At 45.4% G+C, this 18,735-nt stretch overlaps 2 protein-coding genes across 8 annotated transcripts in view; both read left to right on the top strand.

The window, feature by feature from the left end:
* The first annotated feature begins 281 nt into the window (after positions 1 to 281).
* On the top strand, positions 282 to 7,213 carry LOC105030904 (putative zinc finger protein 730). Of its 3 annotated transcripts, XM_013140496.3 has the most exons (4): positions 283 to 775; positions 1,974 to 2,426; positions 4,758 to 4,897; positions 5,012 to 7,213. In XM_013140496.3, exons 1-4 carry the CDS (start codon positions 610 to 612, stop codon positions 6,179 to 6,181), a joined length of 1,929 nt encoding a protein of 642 aa, XP_012995950.2. In that variant the 5' UTR covers positions 283 to 609; the 3' UTR covers positions 6,182 to 7,213. The 3 variants fall into 3 exon arrangements, with proteins under 3 accessions (XP_012995949.2, XP_012995950.2, XP_012995951.1); XM_013140495.3 differs by having other exon boundaries at positions 282 to 775; positions 4,758 to 7,213; XM_013140497.4 differs by lacking the exon at positions 283 to 775 and adding an exon at positions 1,247 to 1,442 and having other exon boundaries at positions 4,758 to 7,213.
* Positions 7,214 to 9,609: 2,396 nt separating this feature from the next.
* trim2b (tripartite motif containing 2b) overlaps positions 9,610 to 18,735 on the top strand; it is a 19,232-nt gene continuing 10,106 nt past the window's right edge. The window contains exons 1-4 of one of the 5 annotated variants that reach the window (XM_034290670.1): positions 9,611 to 9,790; positions 14,855 to 14,906; positions 15,023 to 15,610; positions 16,255 to 16,406. In XM_034290670.1, coding sequence (XP_034146561.1) covers positions 15,509 to 15,610; positions 16,255 to 16,406 — 254 coding nt within the window. In that variant the 5' untranslated portion in view covers positions 9,611 to 9,790; positions 14,855 to 14,906; positions 15,023 to 15,508. Of the gene's footprint in view, positions 9,791 to 14,737; positions 14,763 to 14,854; positions 14,907 to 15,022; positions 15,611 to 16,254; positions 16,407 to 18,735 lie in introns of all 5 variants that reach the window. The other 4 variants (XM_034290669.1, XM_034290671.1, XM_034290668.1 and 1 more) reach the window with 4 other exon arrangements.

Below are 18,735 nucleotides of genomic sequence, written 5' to 3'. Positions count from 1 at the left end.
ATACACTGATATGAATAAACAAAAAAAGACGTTGTGGAAGGGAAATGTTCCTGAGAACAATGAATACTGTAGCCAGTTTACATGCTATTTGAATGTAGACAATATGAGGGGAGGGCCGAGTACTAAACAACATCAATGGGCAATATTAAATAAACCCACAAGACATGAGAATTTTAACATTATATTTGCCTTTCTTAGGACAACAGGGGTTTTAGAGAGATTAGGATTAAGTGGATTAGGATTCTTGGTAGTGGTTTCAGTCCAGTAAGGTGTGTGTGAGTAGTGGGTAAGATATAAAACGATATAACTCTGAAACATGAACTCGCTCTGTGGTCCAAACTCCAGCACAGTGGATGGCGCTAACCAACCGTTAACATTGCCTGCCAACCGCAAACAAAACACTAATGAAGAACAAAGTGAGAAAAAGGAATCCACACTCCAGCACAGTGGATGGCGCTAATCCACCGTTAACGCAATGTGCCAACCGCCAGAAAATACCATTGAAGAAGAAAATAAGCAATTAGAAGAGGAAAAAGAATTATGAGCACTCTCTTTACCTCGTGGATAAAGATATTCTCGCTGAAAATCCAACTTTCAGAAGAGTAAAACATGGATAAACTACGGTCGTTTCGAGTGTTTTTAAATGAGCGCTTAATGGAGGTTGCTATGGAGATTTTTGGGTCATTTGAAAAAATGTCAGTGGAGTACCAAGAAGAGAACAATCGTCTAAAAAGTATCTTGGGGATCTCGCCAGAGATACAACTTGGTAGAATCGGTACGTTTCCTCCATTTGATAAACCTGTCTAATAGAGAATGTTATTTAATAAGGCAGATAACTACGTTTTGCATTTGTCCTATACAAAGTAGTTTGTAATTATTAGGCTAGTAGTGTTTGTTTGTAGAAGTAGCAGATCAGGTTTACAATACAGACATATACATCAATGGTAGGAGTACAATTAAATAAATACCTTGGTACTTTCTGTCTCCGTACCTGCGCGGTAAGAAACGGAATTTATGTGGTATGGACTAATTTACCGCCCAGAAACCCAGGAAATGTTACCTGTGGATATTTCTCGTTTCAACTGTATGAGCTTCTTTAAAAAAAATTAATGGCGGTCATAGGGGAGGAGCTTATTACTTATCGCGCCAATGGGGTTTAACAAGTGATCCGGGATCAATGTAGGGTTAAGTACCCAATTGAGAATCATGTGGTCTCTAATCATTAATTGATACATTTTTTTAAATATACAGTGGCAGTGAACATAAGTTGCTAATAAGAATCTGCATTTTTGGTCATTGCCTAACGTGATTTGCAACGCTGTGCTTTCCGATTCTTATCAATACTGTACTGATTTGTGATGGTATTTTAGTGACCACGGGAAGACATACTGCTTGGCGTTTTGCTGCCATCTTAGTGACCTCATAAACAAAAGAGTCCCGTGGTATGTTTTTGTTTCATCACTGTTGTTGTACCACCATGCACGTTTTCCCCTTCTGCTAAGTTGACATTTTAACCAACGCCAAGGACAGCGACATAGGATTTGTTTCCCGCTTGTGTTTTCTTGAACATCCGAAAAGGGATGTGACCCAGCAGACTAAGTTACTGACACTACCTCATAAGTAGAACAATCTGCTGTTGTCATGTCTCTGTCCTGTTCCCGTCCTGTGAGAAGGTGGTATGTTTCTCTTCTAGATAAGCGCCAGGCTGGTCTCTCTGTTCATGATCTGGAAACATTAAAATCTGTAGGTCTAGAACATCTACACTTACAGTAATGATTTATAATTTAGGCACAGGCCTTGCTTAATGTGTCATGGGACCTCATACACAATCTTGGGCAAACGCAATAGTTATCCCACTAATATTCAAGCCCACAATGCTGTATTGATCATGGAGATTTGTAATGAATGTGTATAATTCAAGAGATTCATTCATTTTCTGGTTTACCGGCTCTAATCCCCCTCCTTCCTTCCAGACTCCCTGCAGGTCTCTCTGTCAGTCCCTAAAGAGCAGGTTCCCCCTGAGCAGCAGTTCTGTGAGCGGATGTGGGTCCCCAACCTGGGTCAGGAGGTCCGAGAGCCCACACAGATTAAAGAGGAACAGGAGGAACTCAGAATCAGTCCGGAGGAAGAACAGAATCAAGGGCTCTTTGTTACCAAAGACTCCATATTGACTCCTCTCTGTGTGAAACGTGAATGTGAACAGGAGGGAGATGACAAAACCATGCTGTGTGAACCTCAAAATGTCAATCGACTGAAAATGTCAAAAGAACTGTCATTTCGTGTGTTTTTAAATAAGTTTTTAACAGAGTCTGTTGCTGTGAAGATTTTCGGAACTGTTGAGAAAACAGTATCAGAGTACCAGGAGGAGAATGATCAGCTACACAGAATGATACGGACCTTCCCAGAGATGAAACTTGTTAGAATAGGTTAGTATGTGGATCTACCAACCATTTAAACTATTTCAGGATGTTTTTGAGGCATATGCTGGTATTTGAACTTAAATTGAAATTGATTTGAAAATAAGTTAATGTTTGAGTACTTCAGTGAATATTAAGTTTAGCAATATTTTCTTTTTGAAATAAATAGGCCTGTTTAAGATTTAAAATTTCTTTTCAAAATACAATGACAATTCCAACTAGGAATTCTCACATACAGTGGGGAGAACAAGTATTTGAAACACTGCCGATTTTGCAGGCTTTCCTACTTACAAAGCATGTTGAGGTCTGTAATTTTTATCTTAGGTACACTTCAACTGTGAGTGACAGATTGTAAAACAAAAATCCAGAAAATCACATTGTATGATTTTTAAATAATTTATTTGCATTTTATTGCATGACATAAGTATTTGATCACCTACCAACCAGTAAGAGTTCCGGCTCTCCCAGACCTGTTAGTTTTTCCTTAAGAAGCCCTCTTGTTCTCCACTCATTACCTGTAAATTGTAGACCTGCACAAGGCTGGGATGGGCTACAGGACAATAGGCAAGCAGCTTGGTGAGAAGGCAACAACTGTTGCCCTAATTATTAGGAAAATGAAGTTCAAGATGACGGTCAATCTCCCTCAGTCTGGGGCTCCATGCAAGATCTCTCCTCGTGAGGCATCAATGATCATGAGGAAGGTGAGGGATCAGCCCAGAACTACACAGCAGGACCTGGTCAATGACCTGAAGAGTGCTGGGACCGCAGTCTCAAAGAAAACCATCAGTAACACACTACACCGTCATGTATTAATATCCTGCAGCACATGCAAGATCCCCCTGCTCAAGCCAGCGCATGTCCAGGCCCGTCTGAAGTTTGCCAATGACCATCTGGATGATCCAGAGGAGGAATGTGAGAAGGTCATGTGGTCTGATGAGACAAAATTAGAGCTTTTTGGTCTAAACTCCACTTGCTGTGTTTGGAGGAAGAAGGATGAGTACAACCCCAAGAACACCATCCCAACCGTGAAGCATGGAGGTGGAAACATCATTCTTTGGGGATGCTTTTCTGCAAAGGGGACAGGACGACTGCACCGTATTGAGGGGAGGATGGATGGGGCCATGTATCACGAGATCTTGGTCAACAACCTCCTTCCCTCAGTAAAAGCATTGAAGATGGGTCGTGGCTAGGTCTTCCAGCATGACAATGACCCGAAACACACAGCCAGGGCAACTAAGGAGTGGCTCCGTAAGAAGCATCTCAAGGTCCTGGAGTGGCCTAGCCAGTCTCCAGACCTGAACCCAATAGAAAATCTTTGGAGGGATCTGAAAGTCTGTATTGTCCAGCGACTGTCCCGAAACCTGAATGATCTGGAGAAGGTCTGTATGGAGGAGTGGGCCAAAATCCCTGCTGCAGTGTGTGCAAACCTGGTCAGGAACTACAGGAAACATATGATATCTGTAATTGCAAACAAATGTTTCTGTACCAAATATTAAGTTCTGCTTCTCTGATGTATCAAATACTTATGTCATGGTATAAAATGCAAATTAATTACTTAATCATACAATGTGATTTTATGGATTTTTGTTTTTTGATTCTGTCACTCACCGTTGAAGAGTACCTATGATAAAAATTGGCAATGTAAAGGTAGGCTGTTATTCTCTGGCTGAATGCTGTTGTGGATTAAGTGGAGATCCTGTTAACGTAAGCCTGTAGCCTATAGCGGACAAGCTTAGTTAGCTTCTCTGTTCCAGGAAAGCGCAGTTATGCATTGATAAGTGGTGTCTGTTGCGGGTTCTGTGGGCGAGTTGGGGTTGCTTGCTATGGGTTTCCGCATTCTCCCTTGTCATCGGCTCGTTCCGTCTCATCTCATTCCAACCATTAAGCCGATGTTATTAGAGAGACTCGGGCCCCTTGGCACAGTATAGTGCGCAGGTTAAAAATGTCCTGGTAAAGTGTTTCTAAACATTTGCGGTGAATTTCAGACTCCTTTCCCTTATCCAGATTTTGCTGTGACTTAATTCATAATTGATAAAAAGAAAATTGCCATGAATCTACACCCAATACCCTGTAATATCCAAATGAAAACATGTTCTTTAAATTTTTCTTATCCAATTTATTGGCCAGAGAACCCTTGTCACGATCACTCAAGTGGGAATACCCAGTTGGTTTTAATCGTGAGTGTCTAGGTTCAGAAGGAGGCTTCTGGTCTCATGTATTAACAGGCACCAACAGACCGTCACCAGAGAAGACATACAGTCACAGACAACAGACAGTCACCAGAGAAGCTAATGACTTTAATTACATTCATTAACCAGGCACTCCTCTTCTGTCCTCCAGACTCCCTGCAGTTCTCCCTCACTTTCCCTGAAGAGGAGGCTCCCCCTGAGCAGCAGCAGCAGAGCTCTGGTCTGGTGGAGGAGAACCCAGAACCCACACACATTAAAATGGAACAGGAGGAAGTCAGAACCAATCAGCAGGTAGAACAGGATCCTTGGCTCTTTGATACCAAAGACTCATTGACTCCTCCCCCTATTAAAACTGAATTTGTTAATGAGGATCCATTTAAGTCCATGACTCTCCCCCAAACCCAGACTGTGGAGAGAAAAGAGAGTGACTCTAGATCAGTGGATCCCCAACCTTTCACCAGTGTGACCCACCTGAGGGGTCTTGAAGTTCCCTGTGAGCCTCCAGATAATCACAGCAACGTCCCTGGCCACAACTCTGATGCGAGCAGCGTCCACGATGACCTTGACCGCTGTCCACCACGGGATCCCAGTCCGCCAACGAGGAAACGACGTTCCACAGTCAGGGTCGAGCCCACAGAACCCCACCGCTGCCGTGACTGTGGCAAAACCTTTATTCTGAAAGATGATCTGCGGGCCCATGTGACTGTAACCAGCATTGGATCCAGTGAATGTGGCTTTTGCAAAGAACGGTTCGACTCCAGCTGTAAACTCAAGGCCCACGTCCAGCGCTGTCCGGTGAGCCACCCTTGCTCTGTTTGTGACAAGACGTTTAAAGTGAAAGATCTGTCCGAGCACATGAAGATTCACACTGATCATCAACTGTTCACCTGCCCCTTCTGCTGCAAGACCTTCAAGCGCAAAGGATATCTAACTGTCCACATAAGGCTTCACACAGGAGAGAAACCATTTAGCTGTGGAGTCTGTGGGAAAACATTCAATCAGAAATGGCAGTTCAGTGCACACAAACAGACGCACACAGGAGAGAAACAGTTTAGCTGCGATGACTGTGGGAAAAGCTTCAGTATGAAGGGGAACTTAACCGTGCACAAACTGACTCACACTAAAGAGAAACGCTTCACCTGTGATGATTGTGGGAAAAGCTTTGGTATCAAAGATAATTTAAACAAGCATAAACTGATTCACACAGGAGAGAAATCATTTGTCTGTGGCGACTGTGGGAAAAGCTTCAGACTCAAGGGAAACCTGACTGTGCACAAACTTACTCACACAGGTGAGAAACCATTTAGCTGTGGTCACTGTGGGAAAAGCTTCAGTGTCAAGGATAACTTGAACAGGCATGAACTGATTCACACTGGTGAGAAACCATTTAGCTGTATTTACTGTGGGAAAAACTTCCGTCTAAAGGCAAATCTAACCACCCACCAGCTGATTCACACGGGGGAGACATCTTATGTATGCTCTGTCTGTGCTAAAGTGTTCAATAAGAAGACAAATCTGCTGAGTCATATGGAAAGCAAGCACAAACAAAGTAAACAAGCCAAAAGTAGAAAGTAACATTGGGACAGACTATTGAAATACATTCAAGATTACCTCTGTAAGAGGACTAAATTATTGAGACTACACCAAAGTCACCAGTCGCCTTGTTAATAAAAGGGCTAATGTGTATTTTTGGGAGTTTTAAATGTGTCATTCTCGGACTGTTACAGTAAACCATTGAGGGAGGAGTTGGTGAGTTATTAACACTCAAATTCCCAGAACATGAATGTGAATGAGATGTCAAACTGTTGATCACATTTTTCAAGTGTTTTCTGTTCCATATTTCTTTACTGTATGGTATTACGGAGAAGTCCACCTTTAAAAGAGAAAAACTCTCAAGAATACTCTGAAACAATGGTGGCAGTTGATTATTTTAGTTTATTCTTCACAAAGGACAGGAAAAAGACAGTGTTGCGGTTTCCCCTTATATAACCCCCCTCCACCAAATGTTTGGTAAACAAATTCTCCACACAAACAGGAAAATGGATAGAATCACAACAACCTCATTGTCCTAAATCTGTCCTCTTCTGCCTACAACCTCTAGTTTCTCAGGACACTCAAATATGTTTTCCTATGGAGAAGGTGGTCTGTGTCTTGATTGGGAAATTCAGTATCGTTGATGGGCCACTTCCTCTTCAGCTTGATAAGTCTCTTCAGGATGAAATGGAAAACCGTGAAGCAGTAAACATGTTACATGCGTTTGCTGCTTTGGTGAATGTCAGGAAGTGTGTTGTTCAACCACAACAGATTAGGAGATGAGTTGTGTCCAGAGCTCAGCTGAAGCGAAACCTGAACGGACTTCTTTACGCATGAGCAAAGGACTACACCGATCTGTAGTTGGTTAAGTTACATTGTTGGTTATTGTTTGTTCATTAGGAAGATTCATCTTTGTTTGTATTATTGACTTTATTGCATGAACCATTTTCTTCCTCATCTACAAACATCTACCTCACTGCCTGAAATGTCTGTAATCTCAGATTCTATCTTCTGAGAATGAAATATCAGTTATCCTCAATAAAATGCTTTGGACAAAAGAAATCTGAAATTCAATTAAACCTTGAATGCATTTGAAATGACTAAACTTGATATTTAACACAAAATGACATTCTACGAGTCTTGAATAGTGTTTTAACCTATGGGGGGGCTTCCAGATTCTTCATTGTTCCTGCTGTGTAACTGTGCCTGTTAAAAGAAAACAGTGTAAGACCAGAATCAGAAGTCCTCCATCCAATGTTTTGGTTTTGTTAGCCCGTGTTTTAGCATCGGACTGGGCACACTGACTGAGACGGGCAATGATGTAGATACCGGCAGAGACAAAGAAACAGAAGGGCTCAGACTGGAACCAGTGACACTAATTGATGTAGCCTGTTAAAGGAGTGTTAGGGCGTGGTTCAAATCTGGTGTTGAGGACAAATCTAAATGTCACTAGTGGACACTCTTCTCGTTATAAGATTTATTAAGTATGACAAATGCAATCTTCATGTGCATGGGTTCTCTGCAACACCACACAGGGTCAGCAGAGAACTGACTATTTGTTGACAAAGATCTTCTTATATACATTATGACAGTGGTAGTTCCTGCTCCTTGCAGGCTTATCAGAATGGGGCTGGACGCGGTTTAGACTTGTTCAGCCTATCGCTGGCGCACAGGCTGGTCCCAGCCTCTAGGCGCGTTCCGTCTGTCCGACGAGTCTGTTTCAATGAATATTATCCATTCATACACCCTTACGCTCAGAAACTGAAGTTTCAGTTCCTGTTATCTTAATTCAGGTCCGATCAGTTCCTCATACTCATGGTAAAATGTAAATTAAAAAGAACATAACACCCTTGATATGTGCTCGACACGCTAGTACCGTCTGCGCCCAAGCTTAACCACAGCCTGTCTGTCGTTTTCCACTGCTTGCAGTATAGTTTCATCTTAAGCACAAGCACAAGCTAAAGTAAGGCATGTTATGGGTACAATGTTTCAACACACTCAGTAGTAAAACGTATACCAACACTTAATAGTAAAAATTACTGCGTAGATGGTTCCATTGGCACATTTTTATTTAAGCTATCAATGGTATTTTACCCAGCTATCTTATTAGCTTGTTAACCAGGAAACATTCCATTTACAATCTCCGCTCCAATAACATTCTGACTCTGAATATCCCACGTGTAACAACTGAATTTGGTAAGACTGCTTTTAGTTATGTTGCTCCTTGGTGTTGGAATTTGCTCCAAAAAGTTTTGAAGCTTTCTGTTTTTATCCCACTTGAACATTTTAAACAATTACTTAGGCAATCCAAATCTGAACAATGCGCATGTTTTAAATAACCCCTTTATGTTATTTTTAATAATTTCATATGTTTTGTAAATTAATTTTGTTGTTGTGACTGTTTCTGTGATTCTGTGTAATTTGTGTAACTGTTGCCCCAGGGCTCCCTTGTAAAAGAGATTTGATTATCTCAATGGGACATCCCCTGGTAAAATAAAGGATAAATAAAAAAATAAAAAATAAGAAAAATTCCCACAGGAGGTTTTACAAGAAGCTTCCAAACACAATGAAAATAGTATTCCTAGTACTGCTTTGTAACCACCGGATGGCGCCCTGGTCTGTTAAAACGACAGCGGTACCTTTACACCCACACACACAAGCGACTTGGACACAAGCTACGTTCACATAGTAGCAGGAACTGGGAAATGTGCTTATTTTAGAAAAATTACTTGAATGCAGCACAGGTGATTGATCACCACCAAGTTTGCACAATTTGAAATGTCAGATTCCTAATTCCTCCAACGAACACACAGGACGTATTGGTTTGTACACAGGTTCATACAAACGCTACAGTACAATCCATGGCATAACTTCATTATTCCACCACTGTCCTGACACAAAGTGTCAAATCACTGTACAGGCAAGACAGTTAAAACCCAAGTAAATGTGTATTAGAAAAGATTGTCCATCATTGTGGACGGAACTGATTCATATTGGCCTCAACAAAAACCAGAGTGAAGCTCCTTAATGTTATAGTTGTTGACAAAAAAAAACATTTAATCAGATGGCAAACACCAGCACTGTTCACACACACACACACACACACACACACACACAAACACACACACACACCCTTAAAAATGTCCTCATGACGTAGGCAAAAGCTGTTCTTTCACCCACGCAATAACAACCAATCAAAATAACTGAGTGTGTGTGTGTGTGTGTGTGTGTGTGTGTGTGTGTGTGAGACACAAGAACCGAAAGGGAGAGAGGGGAAATGATAGTGCTCAGGAGAGTGATTGACTGTTGCTCATCAACCAACCAACTAGCTTCCTCCATCCTCTCTCTTTTTCTGATTGGCTGCTGCTCTGCATAGCCAGTTCCTAGGCCCCTCCTACTCTGTTTTGCTGCTATTCTTTGTGCTCTCTCTCTCCTCTCTCTCTCCTCTCTCTCCTCTCTCTCTGTTCCGACTCAGCTGCCGTAGTGATCTCCTCTCCCTCCTCCCACTCCCTCCTCCCTCTCCCACCCCTTGGACGGATGCAGCATAACCGCCTGGCTGAGACACGGACGGGTGGATCAGGTCTTTATTGCTGTAACGATGGACCCCCCGTGGAACGCCCAGGGATCGTACCACCAGCACGACAACAGACGGTGAGTACAAGGAGGAGAAGGGAGGAGAAGGGAGGAGAGAGAAACAACTGAGACAGAGATGGAAAAGGATGGGTGGAGGCTGACAGCAGCATCTGTAGCACCGTGTTTTTCCTGAGAGAGGAGGGAGGGAGGGAGGGAGGGAGGAGAGGACGGAGGGATGTGAATATTTTCTTCTGTCTTAGGCCTTACAGAGCCGTCTGGGATTGTGTGTGTGTGTGTGTGTGTACGTAGCAGGCCTGTGCTAAAGGCTAGGAGGTGGATGGACCGTTGTTTCTTAACTCAGATCAGGAGTCAGAGGTTTGTCCCGAAATCCATATGTTCAAATATGTTGAATATTTAGGTCACGGGGTGTCCGTTCAAGATGATGTAGCTGTTGAATCAGATGTTCTGGCCCTTCATACTGATGCCCTATTCCCTATATAGTACACTACTTTATACCAGGACCCTATGGAGAGATTACACCCTATTCCCTATATAGTACACTACTTTATACCAGGACCCTATGGAGAGATGACACCCTATTCCCTATATAGTACACTACTTTAGACCAGGGCCCTATGGAGAGATGACACCCTATTCCCTATATAGTACACTACTTTAGACCAGGGCCCTATGGAGAGATGACACCCTATTCCCTATATAGTACACTACTTTAGACCAGGGCCCTATGGAGAGATGACACCCTATTCCCTATATAGTACACTACTTTAGACCAGGGCCCTATGGAGAGATGACACCCTATTCCCTATATAGTACATTACTTTAGACCAGGGCCCTATGGAGAGATGACACCCTATTCCCTATATAGTACACTACTTTACACCAGGACCCTATGGAGAGATGACACCCTATTCCCTATATAGTACACTACTTTAGACCAGGGCCATATGGAGAGATGACACCCTATTTCCCTATATAGTACACTACTTTAGAACAGGGCCCTATGGAGAGATGACACCCTATTCCCTATATAGTACACTACTTTAGACCAGGGCCCTATGGAGAGATGACACCCTATTCCCTATATAGTACACTACTTTAGACCAGGACCCTATGGAGAGATGACACCCTATTCCCTATATAGTACACTACTTTACACCAGGACCCTATGAAGAGATGATCACCCTATTCCCTATATAGTACACTACTTTATACCAGGGCCCTATGGAGAGATGAGACCCTATTCCCTTTATAGTACACTACTTTAGACCAGGGCCCTATGGAGAGATGACACCCTATTCCCTATATAGTACACTACTTTAGACCAGGGCCCTATGGAGAGATGACACCCTATTCCCTATATAGTACACTACTTTAGACCAGGGCCCTATGGAGAGATGACACCCTATTCCCTATATAGTACACGAATTTAGACCAGGGTCCGTGGAGAGATGATCACCCTATTCCCTATATAGTACACTACTTTAGACCAGGGTCCTGTGGAGAGATGACACCCTATTCCCTATATAGTACACTACTTTAGACCAGGGCCCTATGGAGAGATGACACCCTATTCCCTATATAGTACACGAATTTAAACCAGGGTCCGTGGAGAGATGATCACCCTATTCCCTATATAGTACACTACTTTAGACCAGGGTCCTGTGGAGAGATGACACCCTATTCCCTATATAGTACACGAATTTAAACCAGGGTCCGTGGAGAGATGATCACCCTATTCCCTATATAGTACACTACTTTAGACCAGGGTCCTGTGGAGAGATGACACCCTATTCCCTATATAGTACACTACTTTAGACCAGGGCCCTATGGAGAGATGACACCCTATTCCCTATATAGTACATTACTTTAGACCAGGGCCCTATGGAGAGATGACACCCTATTCCCTATATAGTACACTACTTTAGACCAGGGCCCTATGGAGAGATGACACCCTATTCCCTATATAGTACACTACTTTAGACCAGGGCCCTATGGAGAGATGACACCCTATTCCCTATATAGTACTTTAGAATAAGGGAATAGTTCTATGAGTAGAGAGACGGGTTCTGCTTAGTTCATTGGTCAACAGGTTATTTAGATGATGCAAGCAGTTAGTGTCTCTCTCCCTCTCCCTCTCTTTTCTCTCTCATTTCAACTCCACCTTTTCCTTTCTTTTATTTTCTACCGCTCTGTCTCTCACTCTTCTTAACAGTGTATTAAAGAGAGAAAGAGAGGGATAGAGTCTGTTTAGTTCTCCCACCATTTCGCTCTGTCTCTATCTTGGGAGCTTTTATGCCCCAGTCTGATTGTGGAGTCTGATATCCTCTAATGTAACCTATTTATGTTTCACCTCTGAAAGGGAATAGCAGTGGGAATGGGGTCTTTCTGACACACATACACACACACACACACACACACACATACGGAGACACACACACACACACAGACACACACAATCAGACAGGGGCAAGGGATCACATTACCCCCAGAGTGGTTCCTCGTTCAAAGGTCACCACCCCTCCCTCCCTCCTTCCCTCTCTACCTCCCTCTCTCTCTACCTCCCTCTCTCTCTACCTCCCTCTCTCTCTACCTCCCTCTCTCTCTACCTCCCTCCCTCCCTCCTTCCCTCTCTACCTCCCTCTCTCTCTACCTCCCTCTCTACCTCCCTCTCTCTCTACCTCCCTCTCTACCTCCCTCCCTCTCTACCTCTCTCTCTACCTCCCTCTCTACCTCCCTCCCTCTCTACCTCTCTCTCTACCTCCCTCTCTCTCTACCTCCCTCTCTACCTCCCTCCCTCTCTACCTCTCTCTCTACCTCCCTCTCTCTCTACCTCCCTCTCTACCTCCCTCCCTCTCTACCTCTCTCTCTATCTCCCTCTCTCTCTACCTCCCTCTCTACCTCCCTCCCTCTCTATCTCACTACCTCCCTCCCTCCTTTTCTACTACCTTCCCTCTCTACCTCTCTACCTCCCTCCCCCCCTCTCTATCTCACTACCTCCCTCCCTCCTTTTCTACCTCCCTCCCTCTCTACCTCTCTACCTGCCTCCCTCCCTCTCTACCTCCCTCCCTCCCTCTCTACCTCTCTACCTCCCTCCCTCCCTCTCTACCTCTCTACCTCCCTCCCTCCCTCTCTACCTCTCTACCTCCCTCCTTCCCTCTCTACCTCCCTCCCCCCTCCCTCTCTACCTCTCTACCTCCCTCCCTCTCTACCTCCCTCCCTCTCTACCTCCCTCTCTCCCTCCCTCTCTACCTCTCTCCCTCCCTATCTCTCTCCCTCTCTACCTCCCTCCCTCTCTACCTCCCTCCTTCCCTCTCTACCTCCCTCTCTACCTCTCTCCCTCCCTCTCTACCTCCCTCTCTACCTCTCTACCTCCCTCTCTCCCTCCCTCTCTACCTCTCTCCCTCCCTATCTCTCTACCTCTCTACCTCCCTCCCTCCCTCTCTACCTCCCTATCTACCTCTCTCCCTCCCTATCTCTCTACCTCTCTACCTCCCTCCCTCTCTACCTCCCTCATTCCCTCCCTCCTTTTCTACTACCTTCCCTCTCTACCTCTCTACCTCTCTCCCTCCCTATCTCTCTCCCTCTCTACCTCCCTCCCTCTCTACCTCCCTCCTTCCCTCTCTACCTCCCTCTCTACCTCTCTCCCTCCCTCTCTACCTCCCTCTCTACCTCTCTACCTCCCTCTCTCCCTCCCTCTCTACCTCTCTCCCTCCCTATCTCTCTACCTCTCTACCTCCCTCCTTCCCTCTCTACCTCCCTCCCTCCCTCTCTACCTCCCTCCCTCCCTCCCTCTCTACCTCTCTACCTCCCTCCCTCTCTACCTCCCTCCCTCCCTCCCTCTCTACCTCCCTCCCTCCCTCTCTACCTCCCTCCCTCTCTACCTCCCTCCCACCCTCTCTATCTCCCTCCCTCCCTCCTCTCTATCTCTAAGTGTACATGTGTTAGAAAAGGTGATATTCATTGTCATGTTGAGTGTTTGACAGATCTTTCCTCAGTCTATGGGAGTGGTTTAACACCATACATCTGAATGCATAATATATCAATAGGGAAATAGGTGTAAATTTAACAAGTCCTTGTGTAACACTGGTAGAGCATTGAATCTAGAACACACACACACACACACACACTCAAACACAGAGACACACACATGCATGCAATGTGTTTGTGTGTGTAGAGAGAGAGATTGATAAAGAGTGTGTGTGACAGAGAAAGACAGAGAGACAGAGGGAGAGAGAGAGAAAGAGAGGTTGCCCTGTTTGTTGGAGACAGATACAAACAGACACAGCCGAGTCATGGCTCCGTAACACACACACACACAGACACACACACACACACACATACACACACAGAGCCAAGTCGCAGCTTGACAATAACACAGCCTCGCTGCTACCCAGAATGCAATGCCAGATTTACTGCAGAGAATGCAGAGGAGGAGGGGGTTCTGGGGTGTGGGGGAGACAGAAAGAGGAGCAGGGGGAGAAGTAGCAAAACAAGCAGAGGGAAGGCGTAGAATGGAGAAGGAGCGGTTGAGACGAGAAAAGGAAAAGAAGAGAGACTGAGAGGCATAGAGATAACTGAGAAAGGAAGGAACAAGAAAGAATGAGATGAGAAACGTGATGATTGAAGTGTAGGATTAGGATTTTGAAAAAAAATCCAGTCTGTCTATTACCATAATCCAGTTTTGGGCTATTTCATCAGTTGTAGGCCTTGTCATGGAGCGGGGATAGAACGTGTCATGTGATCAGTGTCAATGCTCCCCCCCCCTCTTCTCCACACTCCTGTTACCATAGGAACTAGAGCCAGTTGAAGTTGAGACATTTGTGACCCATATATTATTTTGTTCATACTGTTATGTTATCTAATATATGCAGACATAATTGATATATACAGTATATATAAATATATACAGTGTGTGTATTTATAAGGTATGGGTTAATATATAATGTATTCTATGTATTAAAAATGTTGTATTGAATTTTTATGATAAAAAATATTTTTCAACAGATTCCCCTTCTCTCATTCAGACAGGGTATGGGAGCGTACTACCAGACTAGACAGCCCCTTCAGCATAAATAATATAGTGTTGTGTGTGTGTGTGTGTTCTGTGTGTGTTTTGTGTAGCTGAGTGTGTTTGTGTGGGTATGCCGTCCCAGGTACTGAGGGAGAACATGAGGTGAATAATGAATGTGACCCCTTCAACATTAATAAAAGATGTAATATTGTCGGGTCTGAAAAACTGAATTTTTACTTGCTTTATCAATCTTTCATTTTCCTCTTGTCTTTTTGCAGGTCAATGAGTGTGATTTCCTGAGGTGAATTCATTATCCCAGGGAACACAAGGCCTTTTATTTCCACCTCTCTGCATAGCCACATCCCTCTCCCCATCCTGCAGAGGTGTGTCTGTAATCTAGTCCCTCCCCTAGCTGTAGAATGGGGTGTGTCTAGATCCCGACCCAGGAAAGAGTGTCTCTCCATCCAATCCCTTCCCCCGGGTGCAGGCTGCAGAAAGGAGTGTGTCTAGATACGGCAACTCGCTCAGGCTGCAGAAAGGGGTGTGTCTGTAAGTCTGCTCCCTCACCTAGCTGCAGAAGGGGTGTGTCTGTCAGTCTGGTCCCTCCCCTGGCTGCAGAAAGGGTTGTGTGTGTCAGTCTGGTCCCTCCCGTGGCTGCAGAAAGGGGTGTGTCTGTCAGTCTAGTCCCTCCCCTGGCTGCAGAAAGGGTTGTGTCTGTCAGTCTGGTCCCTCCCCTGGCTGCAGAAAGGGGTGTGTCTGTTCTGATGGAGACGGGACAGCCGTCACCTGACAGCAGTAGTGAGGAGTGTACTGTCCTGGAGGCTCCGCTGGGCAAGAGACTGACCTGTCCCATACACACTAACAAGGTGCGACCCCCCCCCCCCCACACACACACACACACCTAACTTCTAATGCCTAATTTTAACCCCAATTCTTACTCTTAACCTCATTAAAAACCTAACCATAACTTGTGTCCCAAGCCTGAATATGCCATGACTCAATACAGGTGACTTGTGAGGACATTTGGTTCACCCTGCATGTTTTCAGACATGACAATCATTTAAGAGTTTCTATGACCCCATTTTGATTTATAACGATTATTGTGGTCACACACATATATTTGTGATTGAAGACGCTATAAGCAAGTGTTGACATCTAATCCGACACATCACAGAAGGTTTTTCTTTTCCTGCATGAGGAACCGTTCTATAATGGGGAAGCGTGTCTAGGGTGTCTGGGTTTAGGAATCCCTCTAACTCAATGTCTTTTAAAGGGCACACCTCCCTCACTCGGGGAGAGCCAGGTAAAAATAGATCAAGACTTACTAAAATCTCAGACAGCCCAATCGATCTTGATACGCCACATTTACATTTAAGACATTAGAAGAACTCTTATCCAGAACCACTTAGAGGACAGAATGCGTACACTTCTCTATTTGGCCCTCAGCGTGGCCCGAACCCACAACCCTGGCACTCACAGTGTGAGGTGTGTGTGTGTGTGTCGTCTACAGGAGACAGTGCTGTACTGTTCGCGATGTGAGGTATGTGTGTGTGAGGAGTGTTTGTTGGAGGAGCACACAGACCATACTGCGGTCCCCATATCAGAAGCCCTGGAGACACACCGGAATGGCTTGCAGGAGAGATTGGTGGCTGCGCAGAACAGGTGAGAACCACACACACACACACACACACACACTTGTCCAGGCTCACAGAAACACATGCACACACGCATGCAGACACACACACACACATACTCTCTCAGATTTTCTCAGTAATTGCTGCTTGCAAGCAAAGTCGATGGTGACTCCCATCTGTGGTCATCGTGGAGGGTCTGATCCAGGGTTCGAGTCTGTTCAGGCCGATGAGATTTATCTCAGGAGGGGCAGGTCTGTCCTCTATCCCAGGGGGGCGTCCCTGCTTAGCGCACGGGAACTCCCGGATATGGGGGCTGGTTGCCAGGGTTCCTAGGTGTAACTCTGGGTATAGGAGCTGGTTGCCAGGGTTCCTAGGTGTAACTCTGGGTATGGGAGCTGGTTGCCAGGGTTCCTAGGTGTAACTCTGGGTATAGGAGCTGGTTGCCAGGGTTCCTAGGTGTAACTCTGGGTATGGGAGCTGGTTGCCAGGGTTCCTAGGTGTAACTCTGGGTATAGGAGCTGGTTGCCAGGGTTCCTAGGTGTAACTCTGGGTATAGGAGCTGGTTGCCAGGGTTCCTAGGTGTAACTCTGGGTATAGGAGCTGGTTGCCAGGGTTTCTAGGTGTAACTCTGGGTATGGGAGCTGGTTGCCAGGGTTCCTAGGTGTAACTCTGGGTATAGGAGCTGGTTGCCAGGGTTTCTAGGTGTAACTCTGGGTATAGGAGCTGGTTGCCAGGGTTCCTAGGTGTAACTCTGGGTATAGGAGCTGGTTGCCAGGGTTTCTAGGTGTAACTCTGGGTATAGGAGCTGGTTGCCAGGGTTCCTAGGTATAACTCTGGGTATAGGAGCTGGTTGCCAGGGTTCCTAGGTGTAACTCTGGGTATAGGAGCTGGTTGCCAGGGTTCCTAGGTGTAACTCTGGGTATAGGAGCTGGTTGCCAGGGTTTCTAGGTGTAACTCTGGGTATGGGAGCTGGTTGCCAGGGTTCCTAGGTGTAACTCTGGGTATAGGAGCTGGTTGCCAGGGTTTCTAGGTGTAACTCTGGGTATAGGAGCTGGTTGCCAGGGTTTCTAGGTGTAACTCTGGGTATGGGGGCTGGTTGCCAGGGTTCCTAGGTGTAACTCTGGGTATAGGAGCTGGTTGCCAGGGTTCCTAGGTGTAACTCTGGGTATAGGAGCTGGTTGCCAGGGTTCCTAGGTGTAACTCTGGGTATAGGAGCTGGTTGCCAGGGTTCCTAGGTGTAACTCTGGGTATGGGAGCTGGTTGCTAGTGTTTGCAGGTGTATTTGTAAAGGGAGGCAGTTGGGTTTCTGGAGCTTCTGTCTCTGAGTGATTCAGTTCCCATTGTTGGTGCTTGGTTGTGGATTTCTTCGAACGGCTCTCTGTCTTCTCCTGCTCTGACCAGGATCTGCTGTCGAATGTTAAAGGCCTTGAGGCGTTTCAGCCTCACAGAAGGGTTGAAATGCACACTGCCTTTGTCCTGTGGTATTAGTGGGTGGTGTCCCGACACACTTCCCCACATGAATGCCTGGACTTGGGTTTATAACGGGCCGCTCATGCGAGACCCACATGGATGTCACCGTCAACGCTGCATGTTTGGGGACAATGTGTTCCGTGGTGGCTTGGAGGCGTCGTAGATTGACGCGATTGCCGTCCAGGCTGAACTGCATGCACACTTCATTATCATCGTGTGTGACAGGAGGCGGTGACTGCAGTGAAAACATGAGGATACCAGGAACTCAGAGACTGACAATGTGATTGACGAGACGCTTTCCAAAATAGAACGCACAGAGCACATTCGGACACATGGAAGGAACCTCTGGGAGCTTGCCAAGAAGTACCCATAGGATTCGGAAGCGTACTGCATTGTGAGCCTCAGAACGATTTAAGAGACGGATTCTGCACATGTTGTCGGCCTATCAGAAATCCTGTATAATGCTGCGGTCTCATCGGTTGCTTTGGGTTTCTGGAAGAATGCCTTCAGGAGTGTGGCCAGGAGGTAAGATCTGGTCCTGGCCAAGAGAGACACTCCTTTGCTGTTTCCACAGTCTGCTTCGTCACCTCCTCTATTCATATTTCCTAAGTTAGAGATTCCGCGGGGCAGGTGATGATGTCTCAGTGCAATTTACTGTATGCATTTAGATCTCAGCCAGGAAGCCATCCGGGCCTTGAACTCTTGATGTTTTTAGGAGACTAGGGAGACAATCCAGTTACTGGACCAGAGGGATGTTAGCCAGCATGTTGGCCGCCCAATTGAATCTTCCTGTTGGAGAAGGGTACAGAGGTGCCCAACCCATCTTTCCCACATCTAATGTTTGTCCATGATGGCATGATAGAAACTGTGTTCTTTTGTCTGCGTAT

Source organism: Esox lucius, chromosome 24 (genome assembly GCF_011004845.1).
Source record: "Esox lucius isolate fEsoLuc1 chromosome 24, fEsoLuc1.pri, whole genome shotgun sequence".
Lineage (NCBI taxonomy): Eukaryota > Metazoa > Chordata > Actinopteri > Esociformes > Esocidae > Esox > Esox lucius.
The sequence above is the reverse complement of the archived record's forward strand: the minus strand, read 5'-3'. Positions and strand labels throughout refer to the sequence as shown.